Source organism: Pieris napi, chromosome 16, assembly GCF_905475465.1.
Source record: "Pieris napi chromosome 16, ilPieNapi1.2, whole genome shotgun sequence".
Lineage (NCBI taxonomy): Eukaryota > Metazoa > Arthropoda > Insecta > Lepidoptera > Pieridae > Pieris > Pieris napi.
Genome location: NC_062249.1, coordinates 10,675,248 through 10,693,881, shown reverse-complemented (window position 1 = coordinate 10,693,881; position 18,634 = coordinate 10,675,248). Strand labels below are relative to the sequence as shown.

Below are 18,634 nucleotides of genomic sequence, written 5' to 3'. Positions count from 1 at the left end.
ATAATAATTAAATTATTAATTACATTCAAAATATGTTTAAATAAATACAAAACCCCTTTGGTACACTTAAAGGCAACATACATAGTTTCTACTAGGTACTAAACAGCCTACTGCTATATACAGGCGTCATCCATTATATGATTGAAGCCTGTTCATAAATAATAATATCCATATTGTAGTTACAAGAAAAAAAAAAAAGGTAAAACAACATTTCTTTACCACATTCTATCCTGCTCGGTTGTAATTCTTGTATTTCTTTTACTTTTGTATTGAATCGCGATTCATGAATTCGTGAGATTAGCTTTTGAGTTTTTAGTTTATTTTATTATTATTGGTTTATAAGATTTGGTTATGCACTTCTTGCACTTCACCTGTCAAATTTTTTTTTATTTATTTTCCTTACTAGGGTTGCCTGGATCGCTTATAATTTTTATTAATTATATTATTTGCTTTTCTATAAACGTAACGAAGTGTAAATAAATAAATAAAACATTCGTTAAAAAATCCATAGACTTATTGTCTAGTTTACCTACTTTCCCAATATATAACATTAATCTTTTAAACAGATCTAAAAACACAATTAATTTTCAGCTTCCATAATAAATTCAGCTATTAGCAGTTCCATGCTGGGCGCAATGTCAGCAGCAATACAAGCGAGTTTGAAGCATTCAGATACGCGCAGAATCCGCCAGCAATGGTCCTCCACCGAATCAAACTGTTGTTCACATGTGTGGATTATTTGCACCATTTGCTTCGAAAGCATCTCACCTGTAATTGTAATAATTTCTTAATAATTCAATGTCTAGTATTATCTAATATATAAAATTCTTGTGTCACAGTGTTCGTTCACATACTCCTCCTAAATGGCTCGACCGATTCTTATGAAATTTTTATGCAGATTTAGTAAGTCTGAGAATTGGCTACTCAAGCCCCAGTGATAAGGCCAAAATTTTATTTTTTAGACAAAACTTTTTGTTTTTTTTATGATACATCATACAGAAATACATACAACCCTTAATTTACATCTACCCTCTACGATTAACCCCTGTTTTTTATATGTTAGTTAAGAACTTATAACTTGAACATACCAAAGAGGAATGGAAAGAAGCATGGTGGGTGTAACACTGAGACATCGAAAAAGAGCAGAAGAGATCCGATCAACGACCAAAGTAGAAGACATTATAAAGAAAATAAGGCAGTTGAAATGGCGCTGGACTGGGCACATGACGAGAGATAGCAGGTTGAAATGGACAAAAATAATTACAGAATGGCAACCACGTGATGGAAAATGGAAAAGAGGAAGACCGACCAAGAGATGGGCAGACGATATTAAGATAATAGGAGGCACAACTTGGACAAGAAGAGCTAATGACAGAAAAGAATGGAAACAGCTGGAAGAGGCCTACGTGTCACAGGACACGCTGATTACCAAAAACGGGTCATATGATGCATTAGATTAAGTTTTATTTATGTGTTAGGATTAAGTGTTTTTTTATGTAATTTAAATAATTGTTATTACATTGTATGGGTGTCAGCAATAAAGGCTAATCATCAATCATCATCTACGATCAACCCCTGTTTTTTATTTGTTAGTTAAAAACTTATAACTTGAACTCTGAGGTTTATAGAGAAAAATCCCAGAAAAACCTAAAAAGTTTACATTCCGGAAAATCGAACAGTCTCTGGGGTAGCATAGCAAAATGTTCCGTGATGGTATGTGTTAAAAATTTTAGTTTCAAGTACGTGCGTGTAATGCATAGCAAATTTCTGCATGAATAACTGTTCTACGTAAGATCTACTGATCCAGGAATAGTTCAGCAATGTAGGAAAAGAACTTTAAAATACAAAAACCTTTTTTAGCACATATATATCTTTTCGTGGTTATGCGTACCGTTTGGAAATGACTTGATGAATTTATCAGTGTTCTCATGATGCATTCGATGGGAATCTGTCATCAGATTGAAATATCTGCTCATACACATGATAGCGCATCCCAACTCGTGATCTTCAAACTTAAAGTCATCTCTCCAGAAGTGGAAGAATTCCTCCATTTTCTCCTCGGTCAGTTGACTCTGTAATATGAATGTAGTAAGTATTATAATTATGAAAAAAAATATCACTTATTCCACGTCATTAAATTTGAATCGGTAGACATTCATCGGCAAAGAAGACAGAGGGTGTAGTCCGAGAGAAAAAGCCGGCGTAAAAAACTCTCGGTACTCTTTTAAAATAGCAAATCATCAAACAACACTTATTTTAAAACAAATATCGCAAATTAATTAGAAGTAGCCTGTCTAGTACTAGTCCCAGGCCCTTTTATCAACTAGGTAATCGTTAACTTTATAGTAAGCATTTTACGCAGCTTTTCGATAATACATTTCTTAAATTTATTAAAAGGCAGAGATAAACGAGCCTGTGGGGTTTTATTAAAGAAAAGTATCCTTTTCCCAAAAAATAATTACTTTACAAACTTTAGATAGTCTAGTACGGGGAAATTGCAGCCTGCGTTTGTTCCGAGTATTAATATTGTATGTATGTTCTATTCTAGTAAACTTATCACGATTTTTGTATGTATATTGAAGTGTACTGATATCCCGTCATCCCTCGTCTAGACGCACCCTGGAGTTTCAAACCTATTATTGACATCAAATGCCGCACTACACTATTTAGATCGTCGCTTATTGTTAAAATAGCGAAAGAGTGGAACTTATTGCCTTCAATCTATCCTGAAGAATATAACATAACCTATTCATTCATTACCGTGCTATTCAAAGGGTGGCAAAAAGTGGATGCGACTGCAAATTACAAGCAGAGATATGAGTTAATATACAATTTAATAAAAATAATTAAAACAAATTTAACAAGTTTGGTCCATGTGTACCTGTAATGCAGGCAGCATTTCCTCGCTGTATTGCGATACTTATTTGAGCGAGGAAAGCACCAGCTCTGGGGTCACCGGTACTATCTACCAGGCGCCAACTTAAATAATTAATAAGCGCCTGTGCCTCAATTGAATTTTGAGAGATCACTGTCTCTAGTCTATATTTCAAGTATTTTGTGCTCCGAATTCGTAGTTGTGTAGTATGTGTGTAAATAATGTAGAAAATTCAAGTTAAAATTTTTAAGAAAATTTTAGAAACACCGCAATCAAGAACCAAAAAACATTTTATTTGCCTTTTAGTATAAGGTGTGTAATGCATACAAAATAATATAAGCATACATTTATATAAAAGAGAAAATTATACAAAATCTAGAATTACTAAATTTAAATGTTTCTCCTCAAAATTCGGTTAATTTGGTAAACGATTATTTTTCAAACATTGGTAAAAACTTAGCTAAAGAGATAATTCCAGTTACGACGTTACATAATAGAACAGATGTGATTAGACCCAACTGTTCCCAGGTCTCGTCTTTTGTGCTTCTAGAAACTGACCCTCATGAAGTATACCTGACTATTGTGAGTCTCAAAACTGACAGTGCTCCTGGCTGGGATGGTATAAGCACCAAGTTTCTTAAATATACTAGGGAGCTAGTTGTGCCCATAATTACTCATTTGGTTAATCTCTGCTTCCGACAGGGAGTGTTTCCACCTGCGCTAAAACAAGCAATTATTACACCTGTGTACAAGAATGGTAACAGAGAAGATGTTTCAAATTATCGCCCAATCTCCGTTCTCACTGCCATATCAAAAGTACTTGAAAAATTAATTAATAAAAGACTAATTACCTACCTCCAGAAGTATAGTCTACTTTCAGACTCACAATTCGGTTTTAGACAGGGTCTGTCAACCGAAGATGCAGTTACCTCACTATCTTGTCATATTGTTAATGAAGTTGATAAAGGTAATAAATGTATCACAGTTTTTATCGACTTAAAAAAGGCATTTGATACGGTTTCTGTCCCTATTCTGGTGCAGAGACTAGAGAACATTGGTATTAGGGGTATTCCACTCACATTGTTCGCTGATTACCTCAGTGAACGAAAGCAAGCAGTTAAAATAGGTCAATACATCAGCGAACAATCTGACGTCACATATGGGGTCCCACAAGGTAGTGTTCTGGGGCCGACCTTATTCTTAATCTACATAAACAGCTTATGCGATTTAAGAATTGATAGTGGGAAAGTCTACTCCTACGCGGATGACACTGCTGTTGTCTTCACTGGGAAAACTATTGACTCGGTGCGTCGACATACAGAAATAGGGCTTTCCAAAATAGATAACTGGTTAAGAGAAAACTTATTATCATTAAACGTAAGTAAAACTAACTACATTTTCTTCACTAAATACAATAGCGCCCAACCTCAAACAGATCTAGAAATAAAAATACATAACTGTAGCACCAGAGTAAACTGTACATGTAAAACTATAAATAAAGTTCATCACACTAAATATCTAGGAGTGGTAGTTGATCAAAGAATGTCATGGCATGAGCACCTAGAACAAGTTATAAGTAGGATTCGAAAGCTTATTTGGACATTTAAAACTCTAAGGCACATCGCTGACAAACATCTACTAATACAGATATATATACACATCGCTGGCTCAGTCAATTTTAGTGTACTGTATCCCAGTTTGGGGGGGTGCTACAAAGATGAAGTTCCTGGAACTGGAGAGGGCACAAAGAATTTTACTAAAAGTAATGATGTTTAAGCCTTATAGATTTTCCACCTCTGATCTTTATGCCTCTTGTGGTGTCTTATCGGTCAGGCAACTGTACATTTTTTGCACTACCTTAAGATTGCACAAGTCTCTTAAATATGATGGTCGCAAACTGAGCAAAAGACGCAAATATACTGTTGCTCCTGTTGAGAGATCTAAATCAGTTTTTGCTATGAGACAATTTCAATGCCAAGCTGCTAAACTTTATAATAAATTAAATAAAATATTAAATATATACACATTGAATAAACATGAATGTAAAACGTCGCTACTTAACATCCTAGAAACATTTAGCTATGAAGACACTGAAGCCTTTGTAGGTAATCATGAATCATAATACACTAGTAAATAGTCAACTTCTACAATCAGTCATGAAAATTCATTCTCATAAACACACAAACACACACACACACATACACATACACACATATATCATTATTCACATTTTAACCTTAGATTATGTTTAGTAAATTGTAAAATTGTAATACTTAGCTTAGCTATACGTGTTAAATTAAATTATAATTAGTTAGTACACCTATGTAATGGAAGAGCGGGTTCTCCTAACACAAGTGCTTATGCGCTTAAAAGGAGGTCCCAATCACTTATCAGCTATTGTAAAAATCTTTGAGATAACGAATAAAGATTTTAATTTAAAGATTTAATTTTAATATAGGCGGCATATATCAATATATTATATCTAATACGGATCTGTAGACAGGTTCAGGGTGGGCTGTCCGTAAACGCAATAAAAGATTGATATACGAGCGTTAATAACCATTTAGCGAGACTGTACACATTATTTACACCGGCTAGAGATGCAACTCACTGCGATTAATAGACCATACTATTTAGTAGTTCTTATAAACTACAGTTATAGGCCGGGCTTACTCCTGATTGCAGAGTCCATAAGCATCCACAATCCGATGTGTGCTTTTATGGAAGACGCATTTCTACAATTTTACTGGATCAAAAATAACTTATTTTTTCAATAATCTCTGAATGATAACTCACGCCGAGTTATGTAACCTAATTAGTAAAGTTACACTTTTTTTTTGCTCACATCATGTTAAGTGATACCGCTGCCCATGGACACTCTCAATGCTCGGAAATACTAGTGGAGTGGGCTGGATCCACATAGAGGTGGTGCGAGGCAAAAACTGCCTTAAAACACGCACAATTGTGAAACGACGGACGTCGAGGTGATACGGGTGGAATTTCGTATTCTGCCTCGACGTACTCAATGAAACTCAGCTGCAGGTTTTAAAATATATATATATATATATTGTATTTTCTTCCATTATTAATTCCAGTTAGTAAAATAGCATTTTATACTCATATAACACATGCCAGATAGTATGAACACACTGTCTTACTGAATGGTTCGTAACGATGGCATATCATGTGCAGTGCGACCTTTTTACATATTCACTGCCCACTTCAATAAGTCATTGAAGGAAAACCACAGACCTGTGCCACCAAAGTTGAAATATTAAGAACAAACCTCTTCTCTGCAATGCTGCAGCGCCTCTCCAAAGCCGAGCGTGACGTCCTTCATGATGTCAGCGGAGCCCCGGACTTGTACCACGCAGCTAAGCGCCAACCAAGCTATCACCCTTCTCATATACTCAGACATTTTGTGTGTCACTCTAATAGAATTATCTTTTATATACTGTGATAATAATAGCAGGTTGCTGTTTGAAGAATGGTGGGCGTGGTAATTGCATACACACGTTGACACTATTATTGCTTTTTAAAAGGCTCTGTTTACTTTTGATTAACGGATACAGGCTAGGATTTTATACATAATAAGGTAAATACATAATTGGAGTTTAATTTGTTTGTATCACGTTTATTATTGCACAATTTTATATGATTAAAAAAAATTAAAAAAATTTGATACGGCTATTGACAAATTTATGAAAACTGACATTCATAAATGCATATCCCACGAAATAAGTTTTCAAAGTATTTGCTTTGGTAAGCGTAAGTTGTAAGGTTTACATACTAAAGGTACATGCGCAAACTTTACACTTGTAAATATACAAACGACTAAAATATGTTCTTGATGGAGGCTAAATATATTTATCCTAGATCTAATATATAAAATTCTCGCGTCGTTGTGTTTGTGGTTAAACTCCTCCGAAACGGCTTGACCGATTCTTATGAAATTTTGTGTGCATTTTGGGTATAACTGAGAATCGGACAACATCTATTTTTCATCCCCCTAAATGTTAAGGATAGTCCACCCCTAAATTATATATTTGTTTTATTTTTAGATAATTTTTTATTTTATTTTTTTATGATAAAGCATTAAACAATACATACAACCCTAATTTTTACCCCTCTACGATCAACCCCTATATTTTATTATAATATACATGGCAAAACGACGTTCGCCGCATCAGCTAGTTATATTATATAATTGTACGATGCAAGCGTGATACGAACAAAAAAATTATATATTATTATCAACGAGGAGTGGGGCGTAGTGAACTAAATTTAAAATTAAAGGACAACATAAGAACTATAGAAATAAGAAATAAAACTAAAGTGCAAATGGGCGGACACCGTTCGCATGAACAATGGCATATGGACAAAGCGGGTAACAAGGTCAGAGAGCCACCAGGGTACAGAAAGAGAGGTCGCGCTCTCAAGAAGTAGGTGACGAAGATTGATTGGATTGCTCAAGATAGAGAGATAAAACCAGTGGAGTAGGCCTATACTAAAGAGGTCATTGGGAAAGAAAATCTGTATCAAATTTTAAATGTGTGATAAATGTTCCAAGGAATAAATGTGGCGTAATTATTAATTATTATTATGTTCGCAAGCGTTACCCTATTTATTATTGGACTGCAGCAGACAATCAGACTTAAATAAAATAAATAAGTCCTTGTCCGTGTCCTAAATAAAATAAATAAATAATAACAACTTTGTTCCCCAAAAACGCAAAATATAGTAAGTTTACTAATCCGTGACTGATAAAGATGGAGAACTAACGTCGAAGACTCATAAATGAAATGGCCTCCCATATTAGGGATTTCTTAGAGAAGCACCCGTTTCCCACGGTGCCAGAGTATCTCACGCAACATCCAGGGTTCCGAAGACAATGAACGCGGGAATCGAACATACGATCTGTCCCTTGCGTGCGCAAGTGCAGTGTTTTGTTTGAATTGACGTAATCAATTTAAACAATCATAATTGTTTCAGACGATTCAATCCTTTGTTATTTTATTATTGCGAAAGTGAGTATTGCTATGCTTTCACGCCCGTAACGATGTGTCTATAGTAATGAAGTAGTGGCCCTTTTTTCTTCGAAAATAGTATAGTTATTTTAGTATGAAAAATAGATTGTAAACTTTTTTTTTATGTAACAAAACAAAAACTATATCCTTGAAATCCCATCTTATAACTCTTCCTTTCTTGGTGAATCCAATAAGGTCTCTGCTATGGAATTCACTTCCTGTCCCTATTCGCTTAGCTCCTTCTCTATCTTCCATTAAATCTCTCTTGTACTAACATTACCTATCCACATCGTTTGCCTAACTTTCGTACTAACTGACGTGAGACTGATCTAGAATTGTCGTGATTCATGTGCACCTTTTATTTTTCATGTGTCCGATTTTTGTTTAGTTTTTATTTTTTTTTGTTCCTGTATTAGTTTTGTGTAAATGACTATATGTATTATGTATTTAGCAATTCTTGCTTATCTTATTTAATTTATTTAGGTTGCCAGTTGCCCTCCTTTTCATTTAATTTTGTCAATTTTATTATGTTACTGTAACGAAGTATTAATTAATAAAGGAAATAAAAACTAAAAACTCATCTGATGTTATGTGATAGCGGCCCATAGACATATAGAGGGCTCGAAGATTGAAGGCAAAATGCAAGGGATCAAAAATTTAATACTCTTTGAGTTTATTGAAGATTTTTCCAATATTTCACCGTATACGATGATAAAAGGAATTTTTAATCGAATATCGTGTAAGTTGAGATTATAATGGCGGGATAAGTGGTAGGTGCGATACCGCGGTGCCCTTGATTTGAGCTTGTAATGCTGCCAGAATAAATTGCCCTCGTATATACACTGACATGTAGCTAATAGTAGACTATGCTTTTTGGCCGGGAAAGGTTTTCTCACAATAAATGGGGGAAAATCGTCAATAAAACTCGGTTGGTAGCAGTGGATTGTTAACCAGCAGGCTGAGTAGGCTGGAGCCTAGGCAAATTTGGGGTTCGAATTATTTCTTGCTACTTAATAGAAATCAAAAGTAAGTTTTCTGATGTTTTACAGATTTGCAACAACTTTGCTAATAAATTTCCCCTCTCACTGGTTGAGTATGTACTGGTCTCATTGTACATTTGGTGTAGCAAACTTCCTTATTCTAGAGTAAAATAGCTGGTCGCAGCCCCCAACCAGTAATCCACCCTGCACCCTCAGCTCACACTTTGTATAAGTGAAAAGAGCGAATTTGCAGAACATGTATTTCTTTCATACCTCTTCCCCCTATCAACTATACATGTCAGTCCTTCTACTGGTTGGAGGTTGCGAACTGGATGGTTTGTGTATAATTTTGTGGCAAAGGCGGGACAAAATTCACAGCCTCTACCTTGACCACCTCCTACTTCCACCATCCCCTACCATTAGGGCTTATAGCCACTTAAATTTCTACAGAGGAAAGATGTTTCCTCTGAATTGAAGGACCGTCGACCAGCCTAACCAATGGTCTGAAAGCGCCTAGAAGTGTTTTCAGCGAGTTTCAGGGTATTAAGCCCTCATTCAAATATAGCCGAAGATTGTAGGTGTAATGATTAAAAATAATCACTTAGACGATTTCAAGTGTAAATAAACGATTAATATTCCAGTATATATGAATGGTACCTCTTCGGAGCAGGTTGCCTTATAATTAGTCGTTCAGTAATGAGTGGAGGTGCTCACGGCACAGCAAGACAACTTTTTGTTAACAACAGGATTGTCGCAGTGGATCAGAGGTTATTCGCTAACACTCTTTAGCAAAATGTTTAGTTTTAATATTGTAGTTGAATAGACTATGGTAAATTTACCATATATAGAATAGATATATAACTTCACAGATAAAAATATACCATATTTAATTACCGTATCACACTTGGAAGAAAATAGTGGTCTATCTGTACGTACGTATTCCACGAATTCATTGACACAAATATATCAGTTTTATTAATCTTGTGGTAGTAGTGATAAATTAACATACTTTAATGAATTCCGTAAAGGTTTCTGATCGATATACATTAAATTGCTGCACTCAAAAGAACACGGATGGTGTCAAGACTAAACAAGCAACAGAGGCATACTTAGCTCGCAAACAATATATTAGCTGTTGACAAAATACAATAAATTCTCATTAGTCTATTCGCTTCCGCATAACCATTTACTAGCGACAGCTGCCTGGACACAGGAGCCACAGAATTATGTCTATTAAGTCGAGGTAGGAGAATGTTAGAATGCTGATAGCTCTGTTTATAATTTGAGATAATAAATAGTGACAATTTGACATAGCGGAAGGAGACAGCGTTTGCCGCGGTTTTGCTGAAGCTTTAGGCTGACCATAGACAAGCGACGCTGTCATTCAATGACAGTTGCATTATTGAACAACGAATACAGTTGAATTTGTATGAAAAATGATTATGAATCTATTTTATTTAAGGATAAACTTTTATACCCTTAGGGAAAGAATTTTTCTCTATATTTTTCTTGTATTAAATTATTTATTATCACAGTATATTTAGTTTCTATGTTTTTGCTTCGAATCAAGTTCTGCCTGTCGTATTAAGGCTTATATTTGAAAATAATTCTACTGTATACTAAAACATCGCTTAACTATTCTTGTCTTTAATAAACTATGAATATTAAAAATATAATTTTACCAATATTTTTATGAAAAATCTTACACCATACAGATGAACTTAACATAGACCTAATAGCGCTTAATATTCATAATAGAGATACAGAATTGGTAACATATTGATTATATGAATGTTACAACACTTTTGTCATAAATAAAGTTTTTATTATTATTATTATTATATATTTAAAGAGTGTTTAAAACGGGCAGATCAAACGTTCGTCCCTACTTTTCCCATAACTGGTCCTCAGTCCTGTAGTGTAGGGAATTATAATTGTTACCCCCTCCCCTCGCCGCTCACCACCGAACAGGCTTTGATCTTGTTCCCAGTTTTTATTCAGTCCTTGGGCTTGTCTAATTATCGCACTAGGAGTACTGTTTAATCGTTATTTTAAATTATTTAGTGGTACTAAACTTCCTTTTATATCCTAGTTCAGTGTAAAACTGCTTACAGATAACAAGAAACAATTAATTGGAATACTGTAACGCGGATGTCTTGGTTTATTATTAAATGTTAATAATATAGTCCTAGTGATCTAACTGTTACTAATTTTTGGACTTTATATATGTAGTAATAAATAAATCATAATTTATCATAAAAACTTATTCGGTTAATGAATAAAAACAAAATTGTACTCTTTTAACTAATCTTTCGTCTCCTCCGAATTGTGTTTACGCTGTGATGTAAAAAGACAGATGTAGTTGAAACGGTGCAATTAGACTTATAATTTCATGAATTAGGAGTTTGCCAAGCAAGCCCCCGACTGGAATGCTCAAGGCAAAAGGAAACGCGGCTGCCCAAAACAGAGCTGGAAACGAAGCATCATTGCAGAGGAGAGGGAAGTTGAAATGCCGTGGGGTGAACAGCCATCATTTCGATCTATATAAAGGGTTTTTCAACAAGAACTTTGTTTTCTAAAACAAAATAAAACAAAGAATTTAGAGGAAAATGAATAAAATTTTTATTGTATTACAAAGAGAAAAGTTTGGCAATTATGAATGAAAAATGATATCTGGCAAATGTCCACCACGACCACGCTGACAGATGTTGATTCTTTCATCAAAATTTTTAATCACTTTTTGGCAAAATGGAGGGTCTATTTCGTTAATGACATCACGGATTTTGAGTTTTAAGGCTGCAATCGATTCGATTGGCTCCGTATAGACTCTGTCTTTAACATAGCCCCACAAAAAATAATCCAGTGGTGTTAAATCACACGATCTGGCTGGCCACTTAACAGCTGAATTTCGCGAAATTATGCGCTCGGGAAATTTGGTTTGCAATAAATTGATCGTTTCATTGGCTGTGTGACATGTGGCACCGTCCTGTTGAAACCACATTTCAGTGATATCCATGTCATCAATAATAGGCCAAAATTTAGTGGTTAACATCTCGCGATACCGTGATCCATTGACTGTTACCGCATTTCCAGCCTCATCTTCGAAAAAAAACGGCCCAATCACGCCTCCAGACCACATAGTGCACCACACAGTAACACGTTGAGTATGCAAAGCCTTCTCAATAATTGCTTTAGGATTTTCAGAAGCCCAAATGCGACAATTTTTCTTGTTGACGTACCCTGACAAATGAAAATGGGCTTCGTCTGAAAAAATGATTTTTTCAGAAAAACCAGCAGGTTGTTCCTGAATGAACTGAGCGAATCTGCGGCGATTTGAATGGTCGATCAGCTTTAATTCCTGCACCAGTTGAATCTTGTAAGGCTTCAAAGCCAAATCCTTTCGCAAAATTCGCCATGTTGTGCTTTTGGATAACCCCAATTGTTGAGAACGTCGTGAAATTGACAAATTTTGATCTTCTTCAACACTGTGGCTCACGGCGGCGATGTTTTCTGTTGAACGACCCGGTCGAACACGTGTTGGTGTTGGCACATTTTGTACCGAGCCTGTCGACTCAAATTTCGCGACCAAATTCTTAACAGCGGTCTCAGAAGGACGATTATGCTGGCCGAAAATATCACGAATTTTACGAAATGTAACTTTAACAGAACCACCATTTTTATAGTGGATTTGAATTATTTTAATGCGATTTTCGAGCGAAATTGAATTCATTGTAATAATTGCCAAAGCACCTGCTACGAATACCGCCAAAAACTAAATGTCAAAACTATCACGTTCTCGGTGTTGCCACAATTGAAAAACAAACTTCTTGTTGAAATACCCTTTATAAATATTATGTTGGTTTGTGTACGCTACAACAACTCATAAAGTTCTGCACCCATCGACCTGAAATATTATCATGATATATAATCCGCATCAAGGATTGTTTTATCATTATTTTTTTGTTTTTTTTTTCATTTTTTTCCACAAGTATTGCAAAATTAAACTATTATGAAATGTTTTCTTTTTTTTGTTTCTCATTTCTCAACCATTCAATCACAATGTGCCAGCGGCAATGAACAGCTAGTAGCATATAAAATGAAATAATTATAATGTTTTTAATGGTGCTTTATATTATAATTAAATCTCATAGAAACAACGGTAATTTTATTACAGCAATTTATTGAAATCAGCGCACGCAGGCAAGAAGTTGAGTGATCTCCATCTTCGCTGGACACGCCTTCCACTAGTTGACAATAACGGGTTACATATAGTGGACACTATCTTGTTTTAGCCACTAGTATAAAAAATATATAATTGTAGGAACGATTCTAATATGAAGTAAATAAGAAATAACAATTTCTCCTAATTCTTCCACTCTCTCATACTTACTTGCTTTTCCAATCTTTCCTTGGTAACTGTTTCACTTCGTTTTCGGTTCACAGGGTTTGGCCTCTTTTTTATGTAATAGGAGCAAAGGTAGGTACGCTCTTTTCTTAAAGGACCATAAGTCGTATTGGTTCGGAAAAATGGGCTGGTTCCAGATAGTGGTGGACGTCCTCTCCTTTTTCTGCCCACTGCCCAAGAACCCTATTGACCCAATTGTCATTATAAACGCAATGTGATTGCTGCCTAATTCGATGCTTATTTCTTTTTATGGGCTTTTTTTCGTTGTGCTGTTGTGTTGTTCTGTTTTCACTAGCTCCGTAGCCTTTTGAAATATTCCAATTTTCTTTATTAGATAAAAGACTACAATATATCAGATCTACTTTAGGCTAATTTAACATTTGATTAGAATTATTAATCGCCAATAATTATAAATTAATTAATAATTTAAAAAACTAAACACACATACACACAATACTCGTCGAGCGAGTTTGCTTATCTTGCCGAAGCCGCGTAAATTTTTTTTTTAAGAAGTCTATTAAGTTATGTGCAATTATTTAATCAATTACCTTCTAAAATGTAATATTAGCGTTTTAATCAAATATAATTAAAAAGAGCAATAAAAAATCAGAATGAGTAGACTAAAAAAAATACATTTTTGTAATGAGAAATAAAATACGCTTTGAATATCAAAACATTAAAACCTTTTCAATTCGACTTAGGGTCCTTCAAGAAAAGAGCGTACCGATTCCTGAAAGGCCGGCAACGCACTCGCGAGCCCTCTGGCATTGAGAGTGTCCATGGGCGGCGGTATCACTTAACATCAGGTGAGCCTCCTGCCCGTTTGCCCCCTGTTTTATAAAAAAAAAAAAAAAAAAAACTTATTACCTTAGCTATTTTGTGAATGTCTCATGTCGGATAGTATTTATATAAAGTGTTTAAGGACAAGCGTGTCCCGCCGCGAACAGCGGACACTAATTAGCATTACAGCTCGCTAAAAGCCAGCGAGATTTAATACTAAGTAGTTGAATAAAAAGACCTAAAGATTAACTAACGGACATTTCAAATTAAAATTTATTTTATCGTCTTGAAGTTTAAGATAAGAGCTATTTGAATAAGGAGCGAAGAGAGAATGAAGATTTATATGTCGCTTTTGAGACGTTAATAGAACCGTCTATACAATTGCTCATTTTCTTTAGATAGGAAAAGTATGCATCAAGCATTACTGTTAGTGATCATTCAGTCAGGATTACGACTTTAATTATCACGAAATATAAAAGATATAAGGTGAAATTTCTTCGCGAGAAGCCTCGAAATTGAAACCATAGCTTTTATTCTCTTTACAATTCCAATTCTTACAAAAACCTTTTCTTCACTGTCTAAAGAATTTTTAAGGTTTTCTGCCAGGCTTTATACCCACTGTGGATCACGTATAAGAGCTTACCAATTGTTATAAGGCCGGCAACGGACTTGCGAGCCTTCTGACTATGTGAGTGTTCATGGCGGTATCACTTAACATCTGGCGAGCATACTGCTACCTCCTGTTATTAAAAAAAAACAGTATAACTATAACTCTGCGAGTTCCGTACAATGAATGCTTGGAACTTCAATGGCGTTTCAGCTCTTTCTTTTGTTTTCATAGCATATTATTGGAAAACATCAGAGGAAAATAGTTTTTCAAATACACACAATCAAGCAAAAGGCACTTACTTATTTTTTTAGGTTATAAATTGTTGTATTTAATATAAGAAAGTTTCCAAAACCACTACTAACAGTATCTATTGAGGAAAGACACTCTGTTCTTGTATTCTATTTTTTCACTTACCACTGTTTAGCACTGTCTTGCGATTCTGTAACTCACTTTCGAACTCACACAGCGGTTTTCACAGCGGCGGTCGCGCTCAAATCAGTCGTGAAACAGTCATTTTATGATTTGGCATTCTGATAAGGAGGGAGCTTGTAGTTTATTGTTTATCAGAATGCCAAATCGTATAATGACAACCGCCGCTGTGAGAGTTCGAAAAGTGAGTTACAGAATCGCAAGGCTGAATACTAACGTGCTTTCACACTAATTGGAATGGTTTGGCCTTATTCTAACTAAGCCCGTGGTGTCATAGTTGTTGAAGTTGAATAGCCTCGACATTTGTTGGTGGAGCTTTTGTTCGTGGGTTTAAGCAATCCTCTACATTAAGGTGGCGTGGCGAATGTCTGGAGCCTAGCAAAACTATAATATATTATGGAATATTAAACAGTCTTATCGTAACGCGTGGGTCGTAGTGAAGCGTATGATAAGATGTGACAAGACCCCGCTGTATGCAAAAGACACTTAACCTCGTAACTTGAGACCTGCAGATTTTAATTGACCAAGTATCTGAAATATGTAAATTAGCCAACTCAGCTAATCAGGATTACTTAGCATTTTAGGTCGGTACTTAAAGAATTTCTTGCACTCAATTTGTAGCTACCTTTACACCGGACGTTTATTCATTGATTTATTCTTTATGGCAGCTTTATATCCTGTTACGGATGTTTTCGTTATAAAAACTTAAACTTTTAAACTGATTAAAATACTATTCCATCGTCGAACCTCGAGGCAGAATACGAAATTCCACCCGCCGAACCACCTCGAAGCCACCACCGCTATTCCACAACTGAGCGTTATGCAAGGCAGTTTTTGCAGCGCACCACTACTCTGTGGAACCAGCTGCCCACTGAAGTATTTCCGAAGCAATTCGACTTAGGGTCCTTCAAGAAAAGAGCGTCCCAATTCTTAAAAGGCCGGCAACGCACTCGCGAGCCCTCTGGCATTGAGCGTGTCCGTGGGCGGCGGTATCACTTAACATCAGGTGAGCCACCTGCCCGTTTGACCCCTGTTCTTTAAAAAAATCGGATGGACTTTTGGGCTAAACACTTAAATAAATTGCATGATTATAAACGCATCGAGCAATAAAATTGATTATTTTACAACTGGAAAAGTTTTTGTAACGACAATGACAACGATCTTTAGGACCTCGCGGGTGGTCCAAATATTGACCTCAGTAGCTAAGGGTCTGTCGTCAAACGATTATTTTATGTTTATGGGTAAAGATGGCACTAAAAGGACTACATATTATAAACAAAACGAGATTAGGACTACTACACACATTATTTTATGAATTAATTCCTTGAAATTATCTATAGGTAATAGAATTGAACATAGTATGAATAGAGAGACTAAAAAGTCCACTTTCATATATTTAATATAGTTTCTGTATATTTATAGAATTATGTGTAACAATATTATGTTTGACGTATAAAAATTAATCCTTATTTCCCTTGGTTATCGCTTCACGCGTGAACGGATGGAACAATTTCTTTCTTTTTTTGTTGTATTTATCAGAAGGTTCTTATGAATGAAATGAATATAAGGAAGTTGAATGGTATATAAGAAAATAATTATCAATATTAATTTTTCATAACTGTCAATTGTTAGAAGTAACTGTCAGCGAACGACAGATTGCGCGCTGCAAATATCGTTTTTTACATAGATCATATAGCAATACAATGCAATAATATTTATTTTTACCAAATCGAATTCAAGTTAAGCCAGACCGAAATTTAAAGAATTAAGCCTCAGTCAATAGATAATTCATTTAATGAATGATCAAGTCGTTATAAAATAATATATCAAGATTTTCGCGTGTCTTATAGTATCTAACAGCAAAATGATGAGTTTAATGTACAATTTTTTAATTCAATATACATAATTACAAAAACCCCTTTTTAATACAAAACTAAACTCAAGTCATAAGACAGAATACTATTTTAGTAATAATAGTGTAATTATGTAGTTCCTTCTAAAGGAAAAAAATGTTTTTAATACTTTCAACATTGAAAATTTTATAAGTCTCGTCCGGCCTTATCAGAAATTTCCATTAAATTAATTATGAACATTTAATGGGTGGTTATTAAACTGTATCAAGTTTTATTGAATTTACGACTGCGATTATGTTTAAAAAATTTACCTTCCTAACTTAAAATAAAAGTGTCTTACAAAAATATACCTTGTCTCAAACACGACGCAGACATTTCTGCATATTAATTAACGGAACTAGGTAGTAGGTCAGATCAGCCTGACACATGTATTGTGGCTTATTATTTATTTATTTTATTTACACTTCGTTGCAAATAAAAGAAACAATACATAAAAATTATAAGGGATGCAACGGGCGGCCTTATCGCTAATAAGCGATCTCTTCCAGGCAACCCTAGTTAAAGAGAAAAACTAAAATAAAAAAAAAGAAACATGATGCGTGCGAGAAGTGCAGAACCAAATGTTATAATATATATATATATAGAACCTTAATCTAAAGTAATACAAAAAAAAAATTAATAACAGACTAAAAACTTAAAAGCTAATCTTACAAATTCATGAACAGCGAATAGTGATGTAAAAGAAAACATAAGAATTATACAAGTCACGATTGATGAGGATAGGATAAGGTTAGTTAGGCTTATGTTATTATCTTTCCTCTTACCAGACAAAAAATAATATGACACTAACATAAGCGTTTGTGACGTGCTAATAAGCGGAATAACCTGGATCCAGAAAGTCTCTAACAAGAGGTTCTGAAACGAGTTGGAATGTCGAAAAAACTTTTGCAGAACATTAAACAACGGAAAGTTGCGTACCTGGGCCACGTGTTGCGCCATGACCGCTACCACCTCCTTCAATTAATTATAATGGGTAAAATCCAGAGTAAACGGCGTGTTGGTAGAAAGAAGAAATCATTGCTTCGCAACGTTAGGGAGTGGACGGCTATTGCAACTGCGGAAGAGTTGCTGCATCTGGCACAGGATAGGACACGCTTCAAAAGACTGATGGTATTTTGTTTTCAGCCCTGAAGTTCGATGATGAAACTCAGTCCGAACAACTCCTCTAAACGCTCTCCATGGTAAATGCGGTAGAAGATACAGAGAGATCACCACATCCACACCACATCCACCACCCACATCTCTACCAACCTTTTTAACAATCTGTTTTCCAAAGCACGTCGTCTCATATTGACGTTAATGTTGTTTTTAGTTATTAGTTTGAGTGTTTATAGGACTGTTCTGTAGTATTAACTAATGTTAAACATATAAAAAAACATTTTAAAGGCACTTTTTGAGGTTTCCAAAGAACTAGTTTTGTAAAATTAATCCTATAATCGGCGTATGCAAACTATCTGCCAAACGAAACTCAATCGATTCGTTGTTTACACTTTAAATATTGCCTACATCTTTTCGAAAACATTTACCGCACAGGATTTCCAGAAGTTAAATATCTTGTAATTATAATCGTCGAGATATTAATGGTAGTTTGTGGCCGTGTCAATTACACATAATT

General features: G+C 35.0%; 1 protein-coding gene across 1 annotated transcript; it reads right to left on the bottom strand.

Moving 5' to 3' along the window:
• Positions 1-496: 496 nt before the first annotated feature.
• LOC125057443 (general odorant-binding protein 1-like) lies at positions 497-6,303 on the bottom strand. The gene is made up of 3 exons (XM_047661137.1): positions 6,162-6,303; positions 1,892-2,072; positions 497-768 (listed from the first exon to the last, which is right to left on the bottom strand). Exons 1-3 carry the CDS (start codon positions 6,291-6,293, stop codon positions 581-583), a joined length of 501 nt encoding a protein of 166 aa, XP_047517093.1. The 5' UTR covers positions 6,294-6,303; the 3' UTR covers positions 497-580.
• Between the last annotated feature and the right edge of the window lie 12,331 nt (positions 6,304-18,634).